This window comes from Eublepharis macularius, chromosome 12, assembly GCF_028583425.1.
Source record: "Eublepharis macularius isolate TG4126 chromosome 12, MPM_Emac_v1.0, whole genome shotgun sequence".
Taxonomy (NCBI): Eukaryota; Metazoa; Chordata; class Lepidosauria; order Squamata; family Eublepharidae; genus Eublepharis; species Eublepharis macularius.
Genome location: NC_072801.1, coordinates 41017193 through 41033407, shown reverse-complemented (window position 1 = coordinate 41033407; position 16215 = coordinate 41017193). Strand labels below are relative to the sequence as shown.

The 16215-nt window shown below is 45.9% G+C and overlaps 1 protein-coding gene across 1 annotated transcript in view; it reads right to left on the bottom strand.

Annotated features, from left to right (window-relative positions):
• KCNH4 (potassium voltage-gated channel subfamily H member 4) overlaps positions 1 to 16215 on the bottom strand; it is a 69725-nt gene that overhangs the window by 13822 nt on the left and 39688 nt on the right. Inside the window, exons 9-12 of the mRNA XM_054993567.1 lie at positions 14655 to 14854; positions 12078 to 12327; positions 9884 to 10098; positions 2128 to 2166 (exon numbers count right to left, since the gene is read on the bottom strand). Of these exons, the coding sequence (XP_054849542.1) occupies positions 2128 to 2166; positions 9884 to 10098; positions 12078 to 12327; positions 14655 to 14854 (704 nt within the window). The remainder of the gene's footprint in view (positions 1 to 2127; positions 2167 to 9883; positions 10099 to 12077; positions 12328 to 14654; positions 14855 to 16215) is intronic.

The window sequence follows — 16215 nt, the reverse complement described above, 5'->3', positions numbered from 1 at the left end:
TGGCTTTTTGGATGCTCATGCCTTAGGTTTTCAAAAAGTATTTCTTGAAGCGGTGCGTGAATTAAATTCTCATGAATGTAATCAGGAGAGCTAAGCACACATATTGTTGAAGAAGTCAGCAGGAGTTTAGCTTTGGTTTGCTTGTGATCCTTAAATATTAAGTCTGATTTAAAGCAACAATATTAAACCTCAACTTGCTAAATCCCCTGGGTTTTTAAAAACGTATTTGGAAATTTTATATGTTGTCTCTCAGGAGACCTGACTGAGGCAAATCACATAAGTAAAAATATTACAACAAAATTACATGAACAACAAGCCCAGGGGATAACAACAGCATAAGACAAGATTTCAGCAACTGAAAATGATATCTATAAAACAGTCCTCAGGTAAAATCAGGTTGTGAAACCAGTTTAAAAAGATGGAAGCCCTATGTTAAAAGCCTGGATTTTTTTTAAAAAAAGTGTTTCAGCCTGTAGCTACGGTTGCCAACTATGAACTGCTAAATTCCTGGAGATTTGTTGGTGAAACTTGGGGAGGGGAGGGTTTGGGGAGGGAAGGGATCTTAGCCAGATATAATACCATAAAATTCACCCTCCAAAGCAACTGTTTTTCCCCAAGGGAACTGATATCTGAATGTTGGTTGTAATTCCAGGAGATCTCCAGGCTCCACCTGGATATTGGTAACCCTTCCTGGCACCTCAAGCGCACAGTAAACCTTAAAGTGGGAGGGCATTCTACCTTGGCATTCTGAGGTTCACACTAAGAACTCTGCCCTGCGCAGCAGGTACTGGTTCCCTCCCCCTTGTAAACAATGCCTGTCCAAGATGGAACATACAACCCAAAATCTTCCTAGTCCACAGAATAAATTGGTATTAGAAGGCTAATCCCATACTATTATTTGATAATGTACTCTTCTGCACTGTCTCAGCCTAGCCCACTCATTGCTAGCAGAGGCATCCAGATTAGACTACTGGGCCCAGTCTTCCATTAAAGGACTGGCCTACTTGTAGGGTCACCAGCCTCCAGGCAGCGCCGGATCTAGGATTGCCTGCACCCAGGGCAACCCTAGGCCGACCACCTCGTGTGCGCGCGCAGTGCGTGCGTGCTCCCTGATGACGTCACTTCAGTGACATCATCACGCAGGGCAGAACGGCAGAGGCAGCGTGCAGGGCTGGGAAGCCACCCGCACCATTCGCCTCCCCGCAGGTGAATGGCGCAGGCGGCCTTGCAGCCCCCCACGCTGCCTCTGCCATTCCGCCCTGCGGCTAGCCGGCCGCCCCCTGTCCTGTGGGACAGGCGAAAGGCAGCACGGAGGGCTGCGAGGCGCGGGGGCTGCTGCCTGCGCTCTCTGGCAGCTGGCAGCTGCTCCCGGCGCCCACTCCCTGGCGGCGCCGGGGGCAGACTACCCCCCTGCCCCCCCTCGATCCGGCCCTGTCCAGGTAGTGGCTGGAGATCTCCCGGAATTACAGCTGGTCTCCAGGCCACAAAGATCAATTCACCTGGAGAAAATGGCTACTTTTGGGGTGGACTCTATGGAATTATGCCAGGCCAAGGTCCTTTCCCTCCCCAAACCCCACTTTCTCCAAGTTTCACCCCCCACAGATCTCCAGGAATTTCTCAACTTGAAGCTGGCAACCCTACCTACTTGCCACACAATGAGGATTTTTTCATCCTGGCAAGTACATCTCTAGGGCCACACAGCATGCTAATAATGAGTCCTGCTGTTTATAAAAGCAAATTAAGTGTCAAGAATTGTTTTCCTTTTATCAACTCAGTACAAAGTATGGTTTAGTTCAGGAATAATCTTACTGGTAATGATGTGATGGGGTTGGACTTTATAGCAGGCCAATAGAAAACAACAGCCTTCCAAGCTCAACAAAAATTTCTGGACCCTGTGGCTGCCGCCTGCCTGCCTGTCAAGGTATGTGGTCTCAGCACCTGGACAATGCCCTAAATGAAGAGTATCTATAATTGAGACTATTGAGGGGAAATTATTTAGGCGTACATTTTTGTAAGCAAGGAAGTTTTACTTGAGCCCTCCCCTCCCCCACCAATACAAATTAATGTGGGCACTATTAAAAATACCTCCCCTCATCCCCATTCCCACCATCAACAAATCCAAGCTACCTGGGATAAACGAGGGGATCTGGAGAATCGGAGAAGTCCCTGGAGAGAGAGAAACAAACAAGTTAGTCCTTGTATTTCCATCCAGGCTATCATCCTAAAACCAAGCAGCCTGGGTTGCTATAGCTACCAAGATGGAAGTCGAAGAAAAGATACATACACAGATTTGCTATCATTTTATACTTCTGGGTTATAGGCTGTGATCATTCCAGTGGGGTAGCCATGTTAGTCTATTGTAGCAAAACAAAACACAAGTCCAGGGACACCTTAAAGTCTAGCATTTTTTCGAGTATGAGCTCATATTGGCATAAATGTTGTTAGTCTTTAAGGCACCAGTGGACTTCTGTTATAAATCATGAAGACTCAGCTGAAAGCTACAGGGGGTGATGCTGATACAGCTGCCATCCTGCATGAACTAGGAAAGGTCAGAATCTTGCCAGTTGGAGTATAATCTGTGGGCTTCACCTGTGAGGCAACAGGTATCTTCAACAGGTGGCTTTAGCAGAGGGACACAGGTGCTTCAGGTATCATTGTGGCAGCTTATGAGACGAGGCAACTGTTGGCATGTTCTCTCAGCTCCACTTAAGCCACACTGATATAAGCAGGAGTCAAAAGGAGCCAACAAGGTTTCACCTAGTCCTACTGCTGCCCTGAGAAGCAGAAACCACTAGCCCTGACATACAGCCAAATCTTGCCTGTGGATTCATAACTGTATGGCCTACCATCTAAAGCCATCTATCTCTGTTTTCGTTCCATTCTATTTCTCTCTCTCTCCCTCACACACACACTCACACACACATTTGGCAAAGTGTGAAAACACACAGACACATGCACACATGCATGTGTTTGGCAAAGTGTGATCCTGCGGTCAATGCGCCTCAAAGAACTACAATTCCCTGAATAGAGAGAATAACTACACTCAACCACTTTGAATTAGTGGTATAGGTTTGGCTTCTAGGCTTAGATCCTAATCTTCTCTTCTGCTTGTGGAAGGCACGTCTGTGGGGCAGTTCTCAGCAATTCCCACCCATCCTACTGCAGATTCCCACTTGCATCATTATGTTGTTTATGGGGACCTGTGGATGACACACCTGAGGAGCAGAATTTCAGGGCCTCGGCAGGATGCAGCAAAATTGGGCAGGTTGAGAAGGTCCCTTCTGTGAGCACTTCTGCATTCATGTACCTTCAGATCCAAACTCTAGGTGACATCCACATGACAATAATTCTGTGTTCATGGCTACCAAGTGTGTTCCCAGCATTTTCCCTGCCATAGTTCCCCCTAGTACCCAACGTCATAGTTCCCCAATGGCAGCAGAGAGTTTTTTAAATGGTAATTGAAAATCTGTCAATTCACCAATTTTTTAAAAAAAGTAAAGTTCTCCATTGGCATGGGGTAGAAGTAACAGTAACCACAGGAGACTGATGCAGGAAAAACAGCCACAATATAGGTGGCATTGGGAAAGATCTGGACTTTCCCATCCAAATGGCAGCCTTCCTGGCTTTGCTGTAACTGTTCTGAATGAACTGTAGTAATGTAAATCATGTTTTGGAAAGAATTCTGGAAAGCCAGGGAAAAGATGGAAAGTATACACATATACCATGATACTACTTGGTAGGGTTCCCAACAACGTCTAGACAAAAGTCTGGAGATTTGGGGGGTTGTGCCTGGAGAGGGTGAAGTTTGAAGAGGATGTGACATCACTTTTGGGTGATACTAGGAATTTTCTCTAATCTCTATGGTAAAGACCACAGAAACTAGGGCAATTCCTAGAGTGTCTTTATGGAGATCAGTTTTTATTCCCACTACTCAATTCCTTGAGGGAGGAAGATTGGGGTTGAGGAATTCCCCACCAGACTCCAACAATTGGGAAGCCTACTACATGGAAGTGAGGGGGGGGCACTTTCCTTTAACATCCAAGTGAGGCCAAAAACCAATAGTGGAAGCAACCCTAGTTTCTACAAAGGGATAGATTCTGTTCACACTGGGAGAGCCTATCCCTGAGCATCTTTCCTGAACACCTCTTCCTTTGCTCCTAGCAGTCCCTTCCTGTCTGGAGACCCAAAACTGCAGACACACCCCATCAGACAACCTTAAAGACAGACAATTTTCCATAGGCTACACCAAAGTGTCAAGAAACAGGAAGAGGAGGTGAAAATTCAGGGCAGCTTTTGACATTGAGAGGATCATTTCTGATGCCAGACAGGAGCAGCAAGGTGTGCAGGGCTGGTGAGAGGAGGGGAGGCAGGTGGAATGGGACACAACAACCTTTCACCTCTCGGTCACTGGTTCGCATGTAGCCCAGGCCTGTAGCGCCCAAACATTGTTACCATCCGACGGCTGTTGGAGAGCCTACGGGCGATTACGGGCTGTTGGTCTCGGTCTTGGTCCTAGTGGACAAAAACCACCATCACAATCAGCAGGGAAGGCAGGGAATGTCCTGGCAAGGGGGAACTGAAGACAGAGGAGGGCATGGTGAGGAGAAATGGGGCAGGGATACCCTAGGTCCCTTGAGTATGCTGGTCACACCAGCATGCTCAAGGTGCCAAATTTGATAATCACTTTCATTTCCTGCAAAGGTCAAAGAATTTACAATGATTTGCTTCTTCAAGGAGCCTGATTCCAACTACCTTGGCAGAAATCTGGCTAAGTTCCACAAGATAATTTTCTAGGTAGGTTTTAAAGGCAGGTAGAAAGCTCGACAAACACTCTTTTTTAGGTTTTTTTTTTAATTTGAGAAGTGAAGAACTTTGAAGTTTGCACTCAAGACTTAAAGGGGAATATTCATTTATGCCTAGCTGGGCTGAACTGACAAGTCTTTGAAGTCTGGGAAACTGGAGTTGGGTTTCAGTGAATTACCTGTATTTTAGCATGCCAGACTCCACTGGCCTCATGAAACACCTTCTCCAATACATCTTTGAACTATACCTGACTCTCCAGCTTGGGAGACCAAAGAAACCCCTAATGTTTTTATCTAGCTATTGCATTTTTATCCTGTCTTTCCTCCAAGGAAGGATTCCCTTTTCCTCCAATTAATCTCACAACAACACTGTGAGGTAGACTGAGAGGCAGTGACTGGCTCTGGTCATCCAGTGATCTTCATGACAGAGTTGGGATTTGAACCCCGTGGTCCTGGACTGTCACGCTAACCACATTACAGTAGCATATATTATTTTTATTTATTTTAAAATGTATTATCTGTTTTTCTCTCCAGTGGGGATCCAAAGTGGCTTATCACATTGTTTTCCCTTCCTCCACTTTATCAGCACAACAACCCTGTGCGGTAGCATGACGGGCCCAAGTCTGGGATTCAAACTCAGTTCTGCCAGGTCCTAGACCAACACTCTTAACGTCATGCCATGCGGCTGGTGGGTATATGACCACCAGTAGCTCCATCTGGGAGTCATGATAATGCTTGCTATGGCTTAGCTTGGGAACCAGTTTTTTAATGACAGAGTTCTGGGCAAGGAAAGGATATTACATAAAGCCACTTCCTGGGTCCTGTCCTTTTGTCACACTTCAGCATGACCCGAGGCGGGAAATGAAGGCCCCTGTTGCATTTGTGGGGCAAGGTCAGTGGACTGCAATCTGCAAAACAGCCGAAAGAGCGTAGAGACTGCCCACAGCCAGTGGGATCAAGTGGGGCAGAGCAGATTTATCCAATAGGTTTAATAATAATAACAATATTTGATTTATATATTGCCCTTCAGGACAGCTTAACGCCCACTCAGAGTGGTTTACAAAGTCTGTTATTATGATCTTCACAACAGTCACTCCGTGAGGTGAGTTGAGAGGGAGCTCTGAGAGAGCTGTGACTGACCCAGGGTCACCCAGCTGTCTTCAAGCGGAGGTGTGGGGAATCAAACCCGGTTCTCCAGATTAGAGAACTTTCAACATTCTTGCTGTGGGCAAAACTTGCTTCCTATTCCTGTTGCTACTGATGGGGACACCCTGCAGGTCCTGCAAAGGTGTCTCTGAGCAAAGACCTTTCTCCAGTGGATACTTGTTCCCAGTTGCCTATTTTAGAGCCAGATCACACATGATGTGAGAGATCTGCAGTTGGATCACCTTTTTTGTGTTTGTTTTAGCTTTAAAATAGACACAGGAGGTTCAGAACAGGCAAAGTTCCTGATCGACTCTATTTAAAAACATCAACAACCAATCAGAGGCTAAGAAAGGGAGATTGTTTTCTTCACCCAAATGGAGACAGTTCTTTGAAATTCTTTTTTTAAAATCTCAGCAGCAAGAAAGCAGGCAAAAAATAACTGGATGAGCAACCCGCTGCTATTTTCTGAAAGCGCGATGTAAGAAGTCAGTGGAGAAATGATTCAATTTAACAGACCTCCCCACAGGTGGAAGCTGATGCAATTCCAGCATGTCCTTCCTCCATCCCAAATTGAAACCTGGATTTCCCAACTGCAAGGAAGATTAAACTGATCAATGCCACGGCTGCCCAGCGGAGACAGCTTATGTCTATAAAATCAGCAGAAATGTGCTACAATTTTTCCTGGACTATGCCGCTTTAGGGGGTGTGTGAGATATGCTGGTGTGTGTTCATATATTGGTTTGAGTGCTCCTTTCATGTTAAAATGAGCACATAAGGAAGAAACAATAGACTCGACCTTCTTCTCAGCACACAATTTTCTGCTGACAAAGGAGCCTGGGTTTTTCTGTGGATGGGGGCATACAAAGATGCAATTGCCACACCTGCTCTTGCAACCTGAGGTGGTATGGGCCAGAAAAATCTTTACTACTTGCTTTTGCTGATGGGATAAAGTGAAGAAGTTGCCTGATCCCTGTGGCAAGCCTATTATTGCAAACCACACACTATGCACTGAACTGCTGCCACATGGAGTGACTTCAGTGGTCCCCATGCAACTTGTAAACACAACTGGCTGAATGTTTAACCTTTTGTCTGGTTTTGCAATTCAAAATCTAGCTCCCTGCTTCATTATTAGCATTTAGGAGAAACCTGATCCATAGAGCAAAACGGAAGTTTGTGCGGCCACAAGGCAAACCAAGGCTGTGTGAACCTGCAATCTGCACGTTATGGATGGAATGAGACGCATGATCCTTGTCTCATCTGAGCCCTAAATATAATCCCCTATCTCTTAACTGGGTTTAGCAACTGGGGCTGCCCAGGCTTAATTTCTCCTCTTTTCCTCTCTCATTCAAACCCCCCCTTCCCTTCCGCTTTCAGGGCTAACTCTGGATAGCGTTAAATCTGCACCAAGCTAAATGCTAACCACTGTTAGCATTAAACCAAAATTCAATTAGTTCCAAACTCTGGTTGAAAGCTGATCACAGCTGACAAGTCAACTAATGTGCATTCTGCTTGTGCAGATGTAATACTAACTATTGTTAGCTCTGAAAAGGGAAAAGCTGTGTAGGGGAGGAAACGCAGGAGCACAAGGAATATGGCAGAGGGCCAAAGGTAAGACCTGCACAAGGTGCTCTCACTCTCTTACCCACAATTAAGAGATCAGGAAGCAGTTTAAGAACTCATAAAGGACCGGGGTGGGGGGGGGGGTTGAAGGGACAGGGACGAAGGGGAAATGTGCTGATATTCCAGAACATGTGGATCTTGTTCTGTAGGATGGCAAAAGGGAAATGGGGTACAAAGCCAAGCAATTAACCTGGAGAATGATCCAGTTCCCGTAATAGGCATGGATCAGAAAGTTGGGAATGTTCAAACTGGGAGAAAACAGCAGCAAATCTGTACATGGAATGGGGACTGTGAGGGTTACTGGTGGTGTATCAAAGTACTTCTTTTATATTACTGGAAAATTCCAGATATTTCACCTCTTAAATAGGTTTGCAGTGATGGCTACCAGCAGGCCCTCTATATAGTAGGTTGGATCCAGTGCAACATTTCTGCTTGTGCTAGAGCTCTAATGCAAGCATAAATGCAACAAAGCAATTGCATTAGCCTCTTGCACTAATTTAAATTTATTGTATTTCCACCTGCATTTCCACATGCACAAAATCTTGTGCAACCAATTTCTGTGCACTATAATATTTAGAGAGGAAAGCACTAAGTATTGCACAAGATCTTGGGCAAGCGGAACTGCGCTAAGTCCATTTATGTTCCTGCGTGCACACTGCTGGAACACAAGGCAGTATCATTTCATTCCTTTTCTTTCTGAAGGCCTTTCCCCACATAACCACCCCAAGGCACACGCTCACACGAGCAGAGATAATGGTGTGAGCGGAGCAATCAAGTTATCCCCCAAAGTTTTCTGCAGTCTGTTGAAAGAAGAGAACACAGGTTATAGTTACCAAGTTACATCCCGGGATGAAACAGTCGATTCAAAGGGTGATTCTGCATGTCCCAGCGTAGCTCTATACTCGCGCAATGAGGGTGTCTTCTGGTGTGATTTCTGACGTCATCGTGCCACAATGCTGCTCTCGAGGTGTGATGACATCAGAAAACATGCCAGGAAGACACCCTCATTGAGCGACTATAGCACTATGCCAGGACATGTGGAATCGCCCATAGAGTCACCTAGTGCAATCCTAAACAGAGTTAACCCTGCTTAAGAATACACTAACACACAAGCCAAACTTGGTCCTCCAATGGTCACCAAAAGAAGACTAGCATTCATGAAATTTGCATACTACTAGGGGTGGGGGTTAGCTAATTCCCTTTTACTCCCTAGTCATCTGGCAAAGGGAGCTTGGAAGTTTATACCCTGGAAATCTTGTTTATACCCTGGAAAGACCCCTTGTTGATCTTTAAGGTGCTCAAATCTTGGTCTTCTACTCATGGGCAAAATTAACTGATTGCTGACTAGAAAAGACCACCTACTGCTGCTTTAAAGGGAGCTAATCACATTCACTAACAGAGCCAAGGAGCCTTTGCAGAACCCAGCAGTCAATCCTGAACTGTGTCACAAAAAGTGAGCTCTCTTCTAGGTACAGGAGATGTTGCGATGAGAGACTGGAACTCAGAAGTCAAGAGATTGTTAGATTTCTTGATTCTTCTTTGGTCTGCATATATTTTGCATATAAGCTAAGTCCTGCAACTTTTATTCCATTTATGCAGTTGACCAGTCTGCAGAATTTATTCTACTGGTGCTTTAGAAACTTGCAACACCTTTTTGGCCAGAGGCAAAATCCATGGGCACATACACACATGGGAAACAATGCTTCAGCACCAAACTAAACAAGATGCCAGGAATCCCTAATCATATTAAAAAGACAGGCGCAATATCAGTACCTCTCGTTTCCCCTGCTGGGTCTTACAGCATCCTTGAGGGTCTGTTTATGATTGGTGAAGTGGTCGGAAGAAAAAAGAGTTAATGCCCACACGAGCTCTGCAGCCCCAATCCATATCCCTCCAAGCTGCATTTTGTAGCTCATTTATACATCTGGGGATCTGGTAACGAGTCCCCAATGCCATAGGTTGCTGGGTTCTCTGTCAGGCCCCTGTCAGCTCCAAAACTTTTGTCTGTCTCCAGCCACAGGATGCCTTGAACTTCTCTTCAACTGGGGTCATAGGGAAAGGATAAATAATCTCTTTCCTTATTCATACAAAGGTAGGTAGGGAGAAAGCACTGACATAGTCACAGGGCCAGAGACATGGATTCTGATGGCTTCCCACTGGCGTTGGGGAGTTTTGAAGAGGACAAGAGTGATTCCTGGGGGAATCAATAGGGTTCACCTCTGCAAAGTGGTGGCAGCTGCAGGCTGTATGGAGAAAAGGAAGATGGAAAGAGGTGGGAAACCATTGGCAGCGCCTCCGGCAACACACACCCTTACCTCGATCTCGCTGCCCTCGCGCAGGTTGAAGGTGAGGTCCTGGTGGATGTCGGCCATGAACTTGGCAGAATACTCAGGGTACAGCTCCAGCACCTCGAAGAGCCCACGCAGGCTGATGTACTGGAGGTCGCAGTAAGTCAGTGCCTTGACATCCGCGTTGGTCTTGATCACTTGATCTTTGCCGGGCAGATCGGCACCAATGAGATCCCCTTTACCTACAAAGAGCCAGGATCTGGGGTGGCTGGGAGTGGGACAGGAGGGGGGATGCCACAGTTGCCCCCTGCTAAGGCCCCAGGGCCAAACACCACAATATATTGCTCCCAGGTTCATTCCTGGGTCTACCCCAGGGACTACCAAGTATACCTGCAGTGGGAGTGCACTCAGGAGGTAACAGACCCCAGAGAAGTGAAATGGGAAATAAAGGCCCCTTTGACTGCCAGTCAGTCTGACTATGACTCTATGCAGTCCCACTGCCCCAAACTGAAGCTGGGATTTTGAACACAAGTGCTGAGTTCTCGCAAAAACATGAAGCTACCTTAGACTCCTGGTCCCTCAAGACCAGCACTGTCTCTACTCAGACTGGCAGGGATTGTCCCTGGTCTCAGGCAGACAAAGGTCTTTCCCTGACATCCAAGATGGAGATGCCACGGATGAGAGTTATCAACCGGCCAATCTTCCAGCGGCATGACTAGATTGTCTCCACCTAGCTGGTTGTCAGATGAGGTGTTTTTTCATATAATGGCACAGGAGAGGAACCAGTTATCTATTTAATGCCTTTTAAGGTAAAGGAATTTGCTGTGCCTCTGACACCTGTGAAGCACTATGAGTGCAGCCAATTGTTTCATTTTTCTCTCCAGACAATTTTGTACCTCAGAAGCAGCTTTTCTAAGCACTGCAGCTGTCTTTGGGCTGCCTTTTCTGCTTCCTCCCTTTTCCCAGATATCTCTTAGCCATGGAGAAAGGAGGAGAGAGAAAGAGATTTGCACCTTCAATGAATTAGTATTTCCTATGGACTCTGCCCTTTGATCTGCCAGGTCTGACCTGGGGCACACGGGCTCTTCCCCTTGGATTGCTCCCATGCCTGGGTGGGTGGGCCCCCTGAGCAACTCTTCAACCCTGATCAGGGCCTACCCATTGCTAAATATGTACTTTTCAGGAATTGGTAATCTTACCTCTGAACAATGTCTATTCTCCATGTTTCAGGCCTGTCACCTGAGATCCCGTAACTGAAGATGCCAGGGATTGAACCTTGGACCTTTGGCATGCAACGCAAGTGCAGGTGCTCTCCCATTGAGTCATGGCCCTTTGCTACACAGACCTAGATTAGCTAGTCCTGGGCCAAATATAAGGAACCCAGCTTCCTGTCTGTGCCTGGTCAATAGAACAGTATCTACTACCTATTGAACCAGCTCCTAGTTCATGACCTAGGGTTCCCAGCCCTGTGCCAACAAATACCAGGAAATTTTGGATACAGAGCCTGGGGAGTATGGAGGTTCAGGAGGATGTCATGTAATTCCTGGTGATGCTTTAGCAATTTTCCCTGATTCTATGGTGAAGAACATAGAGATTAGGGGAAATTCCTAGAGCAGGGTCCTCCAACGTAGTGCACATAGGCACATGCCCGCTGACACCTTTTCTGGTGCCTGCCAAGTGTTTTTAAAAAGTGGGCGGGCCAGGCGGGGCTTTTACAAAGCATGACTTCTGATTGGCCATTGGAATATTGATTTTTAAAAAAACATTGCTTTGGCAGAAACTGCTTCCACTGCACAAGGATCTTCACTGTCTGGCTGAAGGTAAGCTGTGGCAAACATTTTGTGGCTGGCTCTGTCTCTTGTAGGCAGTTGTTTTGTGCTACACCCACCACACTGTGTCAGAAATCCAAATGTGCCAATGAGTTGGGGACCTCTGCCTAGAGAGTTACCATGGGCACCATTCCCCCCCCCATTTTTTTCTCCCCTTCTTCAGATTATTGAGGTTGGGGGACTGAGAGCAGGGATGGAGGAATTGCCAGCTGGCAGTGGGCAAATGGCAAGCCTAGCCTGACCTCAGAGAGCCAGAGTTTGGCTTTGGCTATGATGATCAATTGGTATGGTCCAGTCCAACTGCAAACCTTACCATCCACCCTCATCCCAAGCCTGAGGCTACACAAACTTCACTGTGAGCAGCTATATCTTCAGCTCTCCCCAAACCTTACCCAAAATGGCCAGCACAATGTTGTCCTTGAGGACTTCAAGGGAACCAGAGCAGACAAAGTAATTGGCTTGCAGGGCATCCCCTTGGCGGAGGAGGTATTCTCCAGGAGCACAGAAAGAGGTTTTAATGTGCAAGGAAAGGGCGCGCAGGCAGCCTCGGCTGGCGCTCTCAAAAAGCGGCAGCTGCAAGATGTCTTTGTTTAGGTGCATGGCGATGTCTGCTCGCAGTTCATCCGGGAAGTCACGCAGGAGCTGAGAGGAGGAAAGGAGGAGAGAGGAGATGGTGAGGAGGGCAGGGGGTTTGGTGCAATTTCAGTCTACCCCCCATTTGAGAGCCAGCATGGCATATTGCCTAGACTAGGATCTGAGCGACACAGGTTCGTAATCCCTACTCTGCCATGGAAGCTCTCAGGGTGACCTTGGGCCAGTCACACTCTCTCAGCCTAACTTACCTCACAGGGTTGTTGTGAAGACAAAATAACTAAGAGAGGGCTGATGTAAGCTGCTTTGGGTCCCCATCAGGGCAAAAAGTGGGGCATAAATATCTAATGATATACATTTAAAGAGTTGTTCCATTTTTTAACCAGAGTACCACCAGAGTCCTTACCTCAGCTCCCCTTCTACTTTTTCACAGCCTGCCATATTTCATTCTCTGGACTGCCAGGTCCACGGGTGGCTTTTTACCCAAACCATGCAAAAGGATTCTTTCTGGTGGTACTATGAAAGGAAGTGTCAGCAGCTACCTGGTTACAAGGTGAAGTTGTACCTTGTTTGGGGTGACAAAATACTCCAAAATGACAGTAGCCCACGCCTCTGAAGCCTCAGCCCCTCAGACACAGAACGTCTGGGAATGTCTGACTTGATGACTTCAGATTAGAGGCGGAGCCTGAAGAGGCAATGTCAGGACCTGCCAACACTTCAGGGAAGGAGGCATCTGGGGACAGCACCTGCTGAAGCTGGGATAGTCCTTAAGTTCAGGGGAGCACAGTCAACTGCAGGTTTTCCTAAGCAAAGCAGAAAAATAGCTTGATCTTCAGTTCTGGACTCTCTATCTTAAAGATTTTACATATTAAGGAGAACACAGGTTGGGGGGGGGTCCCAGGGGTCCCTCGCTGCATTCTATGTTAACAGTCACGTGAACACATGAAACTGTCTTACACTGAATCAAACTAGTGATCCTTCAAGGTCAGCATTGTCTCCTGAGACTAGTAGTATCTTTCCAGCATTTTCAGTAGAGGTCTTTCACATCACCTACTGCCTGGTCCTTTCTAACTGGAAATGCTGGGGACTGAACCTGGGACCTTTTGCATGCCAAGTAGAGGCTCTTTCCCTGAGCCACAGCCCTTCCAAAGTCACACCTGTGTAGAAGGTTCTCTTTCATTCCTATACGTGCAGTGCCCATTTTGGATTGTGACTGTGGCATACATAGAGAAAGAGCTTCAGGTTTCCTCACTCCACATGCATGCCATTTTCCTGACATGGTTTGTTAGAGAAACCCACAAGTGCACATGTGAATTTCCCCAACAGGCCAATTAGTACATCCCCATGACCATTACTGATCAGGAAAATAGCAGAGGGGAAGGCTGAAGCCCCCTCCCCATACATGCCACAATTATCACCTAAATTGGACATTATATATGCAGGAATTCAACAGAACCAATGACTCTCATAGGACTTGTAAACTGGATATAGAGCAGGGACCCCAGACCCAACCTGTGTCTCCATAATGTGTGAATCAGCCATCCTGCTCTGGAGACCCTGGAAAGGAAACTTTGATTCAGATCTTACAACTTGGCAGGCCCAGTTCTTTCTCCAGAGGCTGCATCTTTCCTAAAGCATGATCAGAATTAGGGCTTAGCCCAAGAACCCATTTATCAATGACAAGGTTCATGGAAAAAAACTGAAAGGGGTGGGGGAGGCTGCTGGTTCTTTCCCCTCACCCAGAAAGCAATGTGAAGGGGTGGATATTTTATTATTATTTATGTAATTCATTTATTTATACCTAGCCTTTCTCCCCAATGGGGACACAAAGTGGTTTATATTGTTCTCTTTCCCTCCCTTTTACCCTCACAACAACCCTGTGAGGTATGTTAGGCTAAGAATGTATGACTGGCTCAAGGCTGCCTACGAAGCTTCCATGTCAGGATTAAAACCTGGGTCTCCCAGATCCTAATTCAACACTCTAACCATCACACTACACGATTTCTCAGCAAGTGCCATTAGTGGAGCAGCCAAATCTGAACAATCAACCAGGTGAGTTCTCCTACACAAGTCCCCTTGAAAAGAGCAGAAGATAGCAAGACTATAGCAGACATCTTTTTAATATTGTCCAAGTTACTTTTCATTCTCCAAAACTTTTCAATTTCATGCTTGCTATCAATAATCACCTTGTAAGACAGATCGTACTTCTTCCCATTTTACTGAGGGTGAACCAAGGCTTCGAAAGTCATTCAAGACCAGACATTGCGAAAAGAGGGACACGATTCCAGATTTCACAGGTTCACTGGTCTTTGGTCACTGCACAAGTACACCTTCCCTTACTCTTTGCCATACAATCTCAGTGAGCTGGCTATTCTTACCTCATTAGCATCAATGCCGTTGTTGACAGACCATGTGGTCTGGAAGTATTCCAGCATACGTTGTTTGAGTTGTTGGGGAAGGCGGTGGACACGGATGAAATCCTTTAGGTCTTTCATGCGAGTGTGGTAGAGGGAGCGCCGTGAATACATGCGCTGAATGATGGCTGTCACATTGCCAAAGACCACAGCATGCATCAGAGCTGGAAGGAAAGGAGAAAGGAGAAAAAGACATGAACGTAAACAGAGTGTAGCCAGGTCAAGACAAAACTGATCTAGTCCAGCATGCTGTTTTCAGCCCTCCAAAGCTGTTTCTCCTAGTCTGCTACTGAAAGCGTGCACTGCCTCTCAACATGGATGTTCCATTTTGTTATCATGACTAATAGATACTACTGATAGATGTATCCTCTCTGAATTCAGTTTTTAGCCCGTGCTAAGAAACATTATGCAAAGGGGGAGCTCTTAGGGCAATGAATTTCAAACCCCAAATTCCTTACATGAATTTTCACACTAGGTGTGTGCACATCATAAACAAGATATAGAGGTCCAGATTTTGCCAAATTCAGCAATTTACAGTCCTAAGCAGACTATGCTCTTTTATGTTCATCAAAGTCAATGGGCTTAGAAGGGTATAATTTTGCTTAGGATTGACCTGTTAGCTACCAAGACTTGGAAATCCATTGTAAAAAAAAATCCCTCAAAATTAAATTTGAAAATCTAAATCTGAAAAAAGATCTAATGTGAGTTTTGAATGTTTCCAGGTCGTACACCAGAAAAAGTAGTAGTTTTCAAGCTTTTCAGACTCAAGAGCTTGCCTTACCTCAACCCTACAATATGAAATCAGTTTTTATAACGTTTCGCTGTGTGCATTTTCCCTGTGTTTCCTCCTTTCTGGCTTTCCTTTTCTGTCTCTCATCTCAAAAAACTCCTAATCAACAGTAATACAGACGGTGTAGAAGCCACCTAATGAATCTGGAGCAGTCTAGGTTTCTGATTCAGTCCATTTGACTCAGTCAGAGATACCACATGAACATGTGAGGGGGAACCTATCTACCTGTTGCATATTCTCACCTGTGCACATTGTTCTGTTATCAAGAATTTTTTAAAATGACAGTTCTGTGCCACAGAAGTACAAAATTCTGTACCCAGAAAAGCCAGATTCTGCATATATTATGCAAATTTAAATGTGTTTTTAATTTTGCATAGTTTATTCTACAACTGTTCAACATTGGGTGGGGGAAAGTATCATGAAGAGCACAGAAATTCTACATCCCAGATTTCTGGAAATCTTGCTCAGTGCCACTCTGCCTTGAGCCAAGAGGAAAGACAGGGTGTATAAATATTTCAATAAATAAATACATTCTATGATTTTGCTGGGGACTATGCAAATCGGTTCAAGACTATCTTTGTAAATCCTAAGGGCCAGAAACACGCCTTTAAAAAATCCCTCTAAGATTCTCCAGGTGATTCTGCGTCCAGTGCCAAAGCCTATGCTTTCCACAGTACTATTGTGAAAAGTGTACAATTGATCCTGCCCAGGGCTGGCATCAGCACATGACAAAGT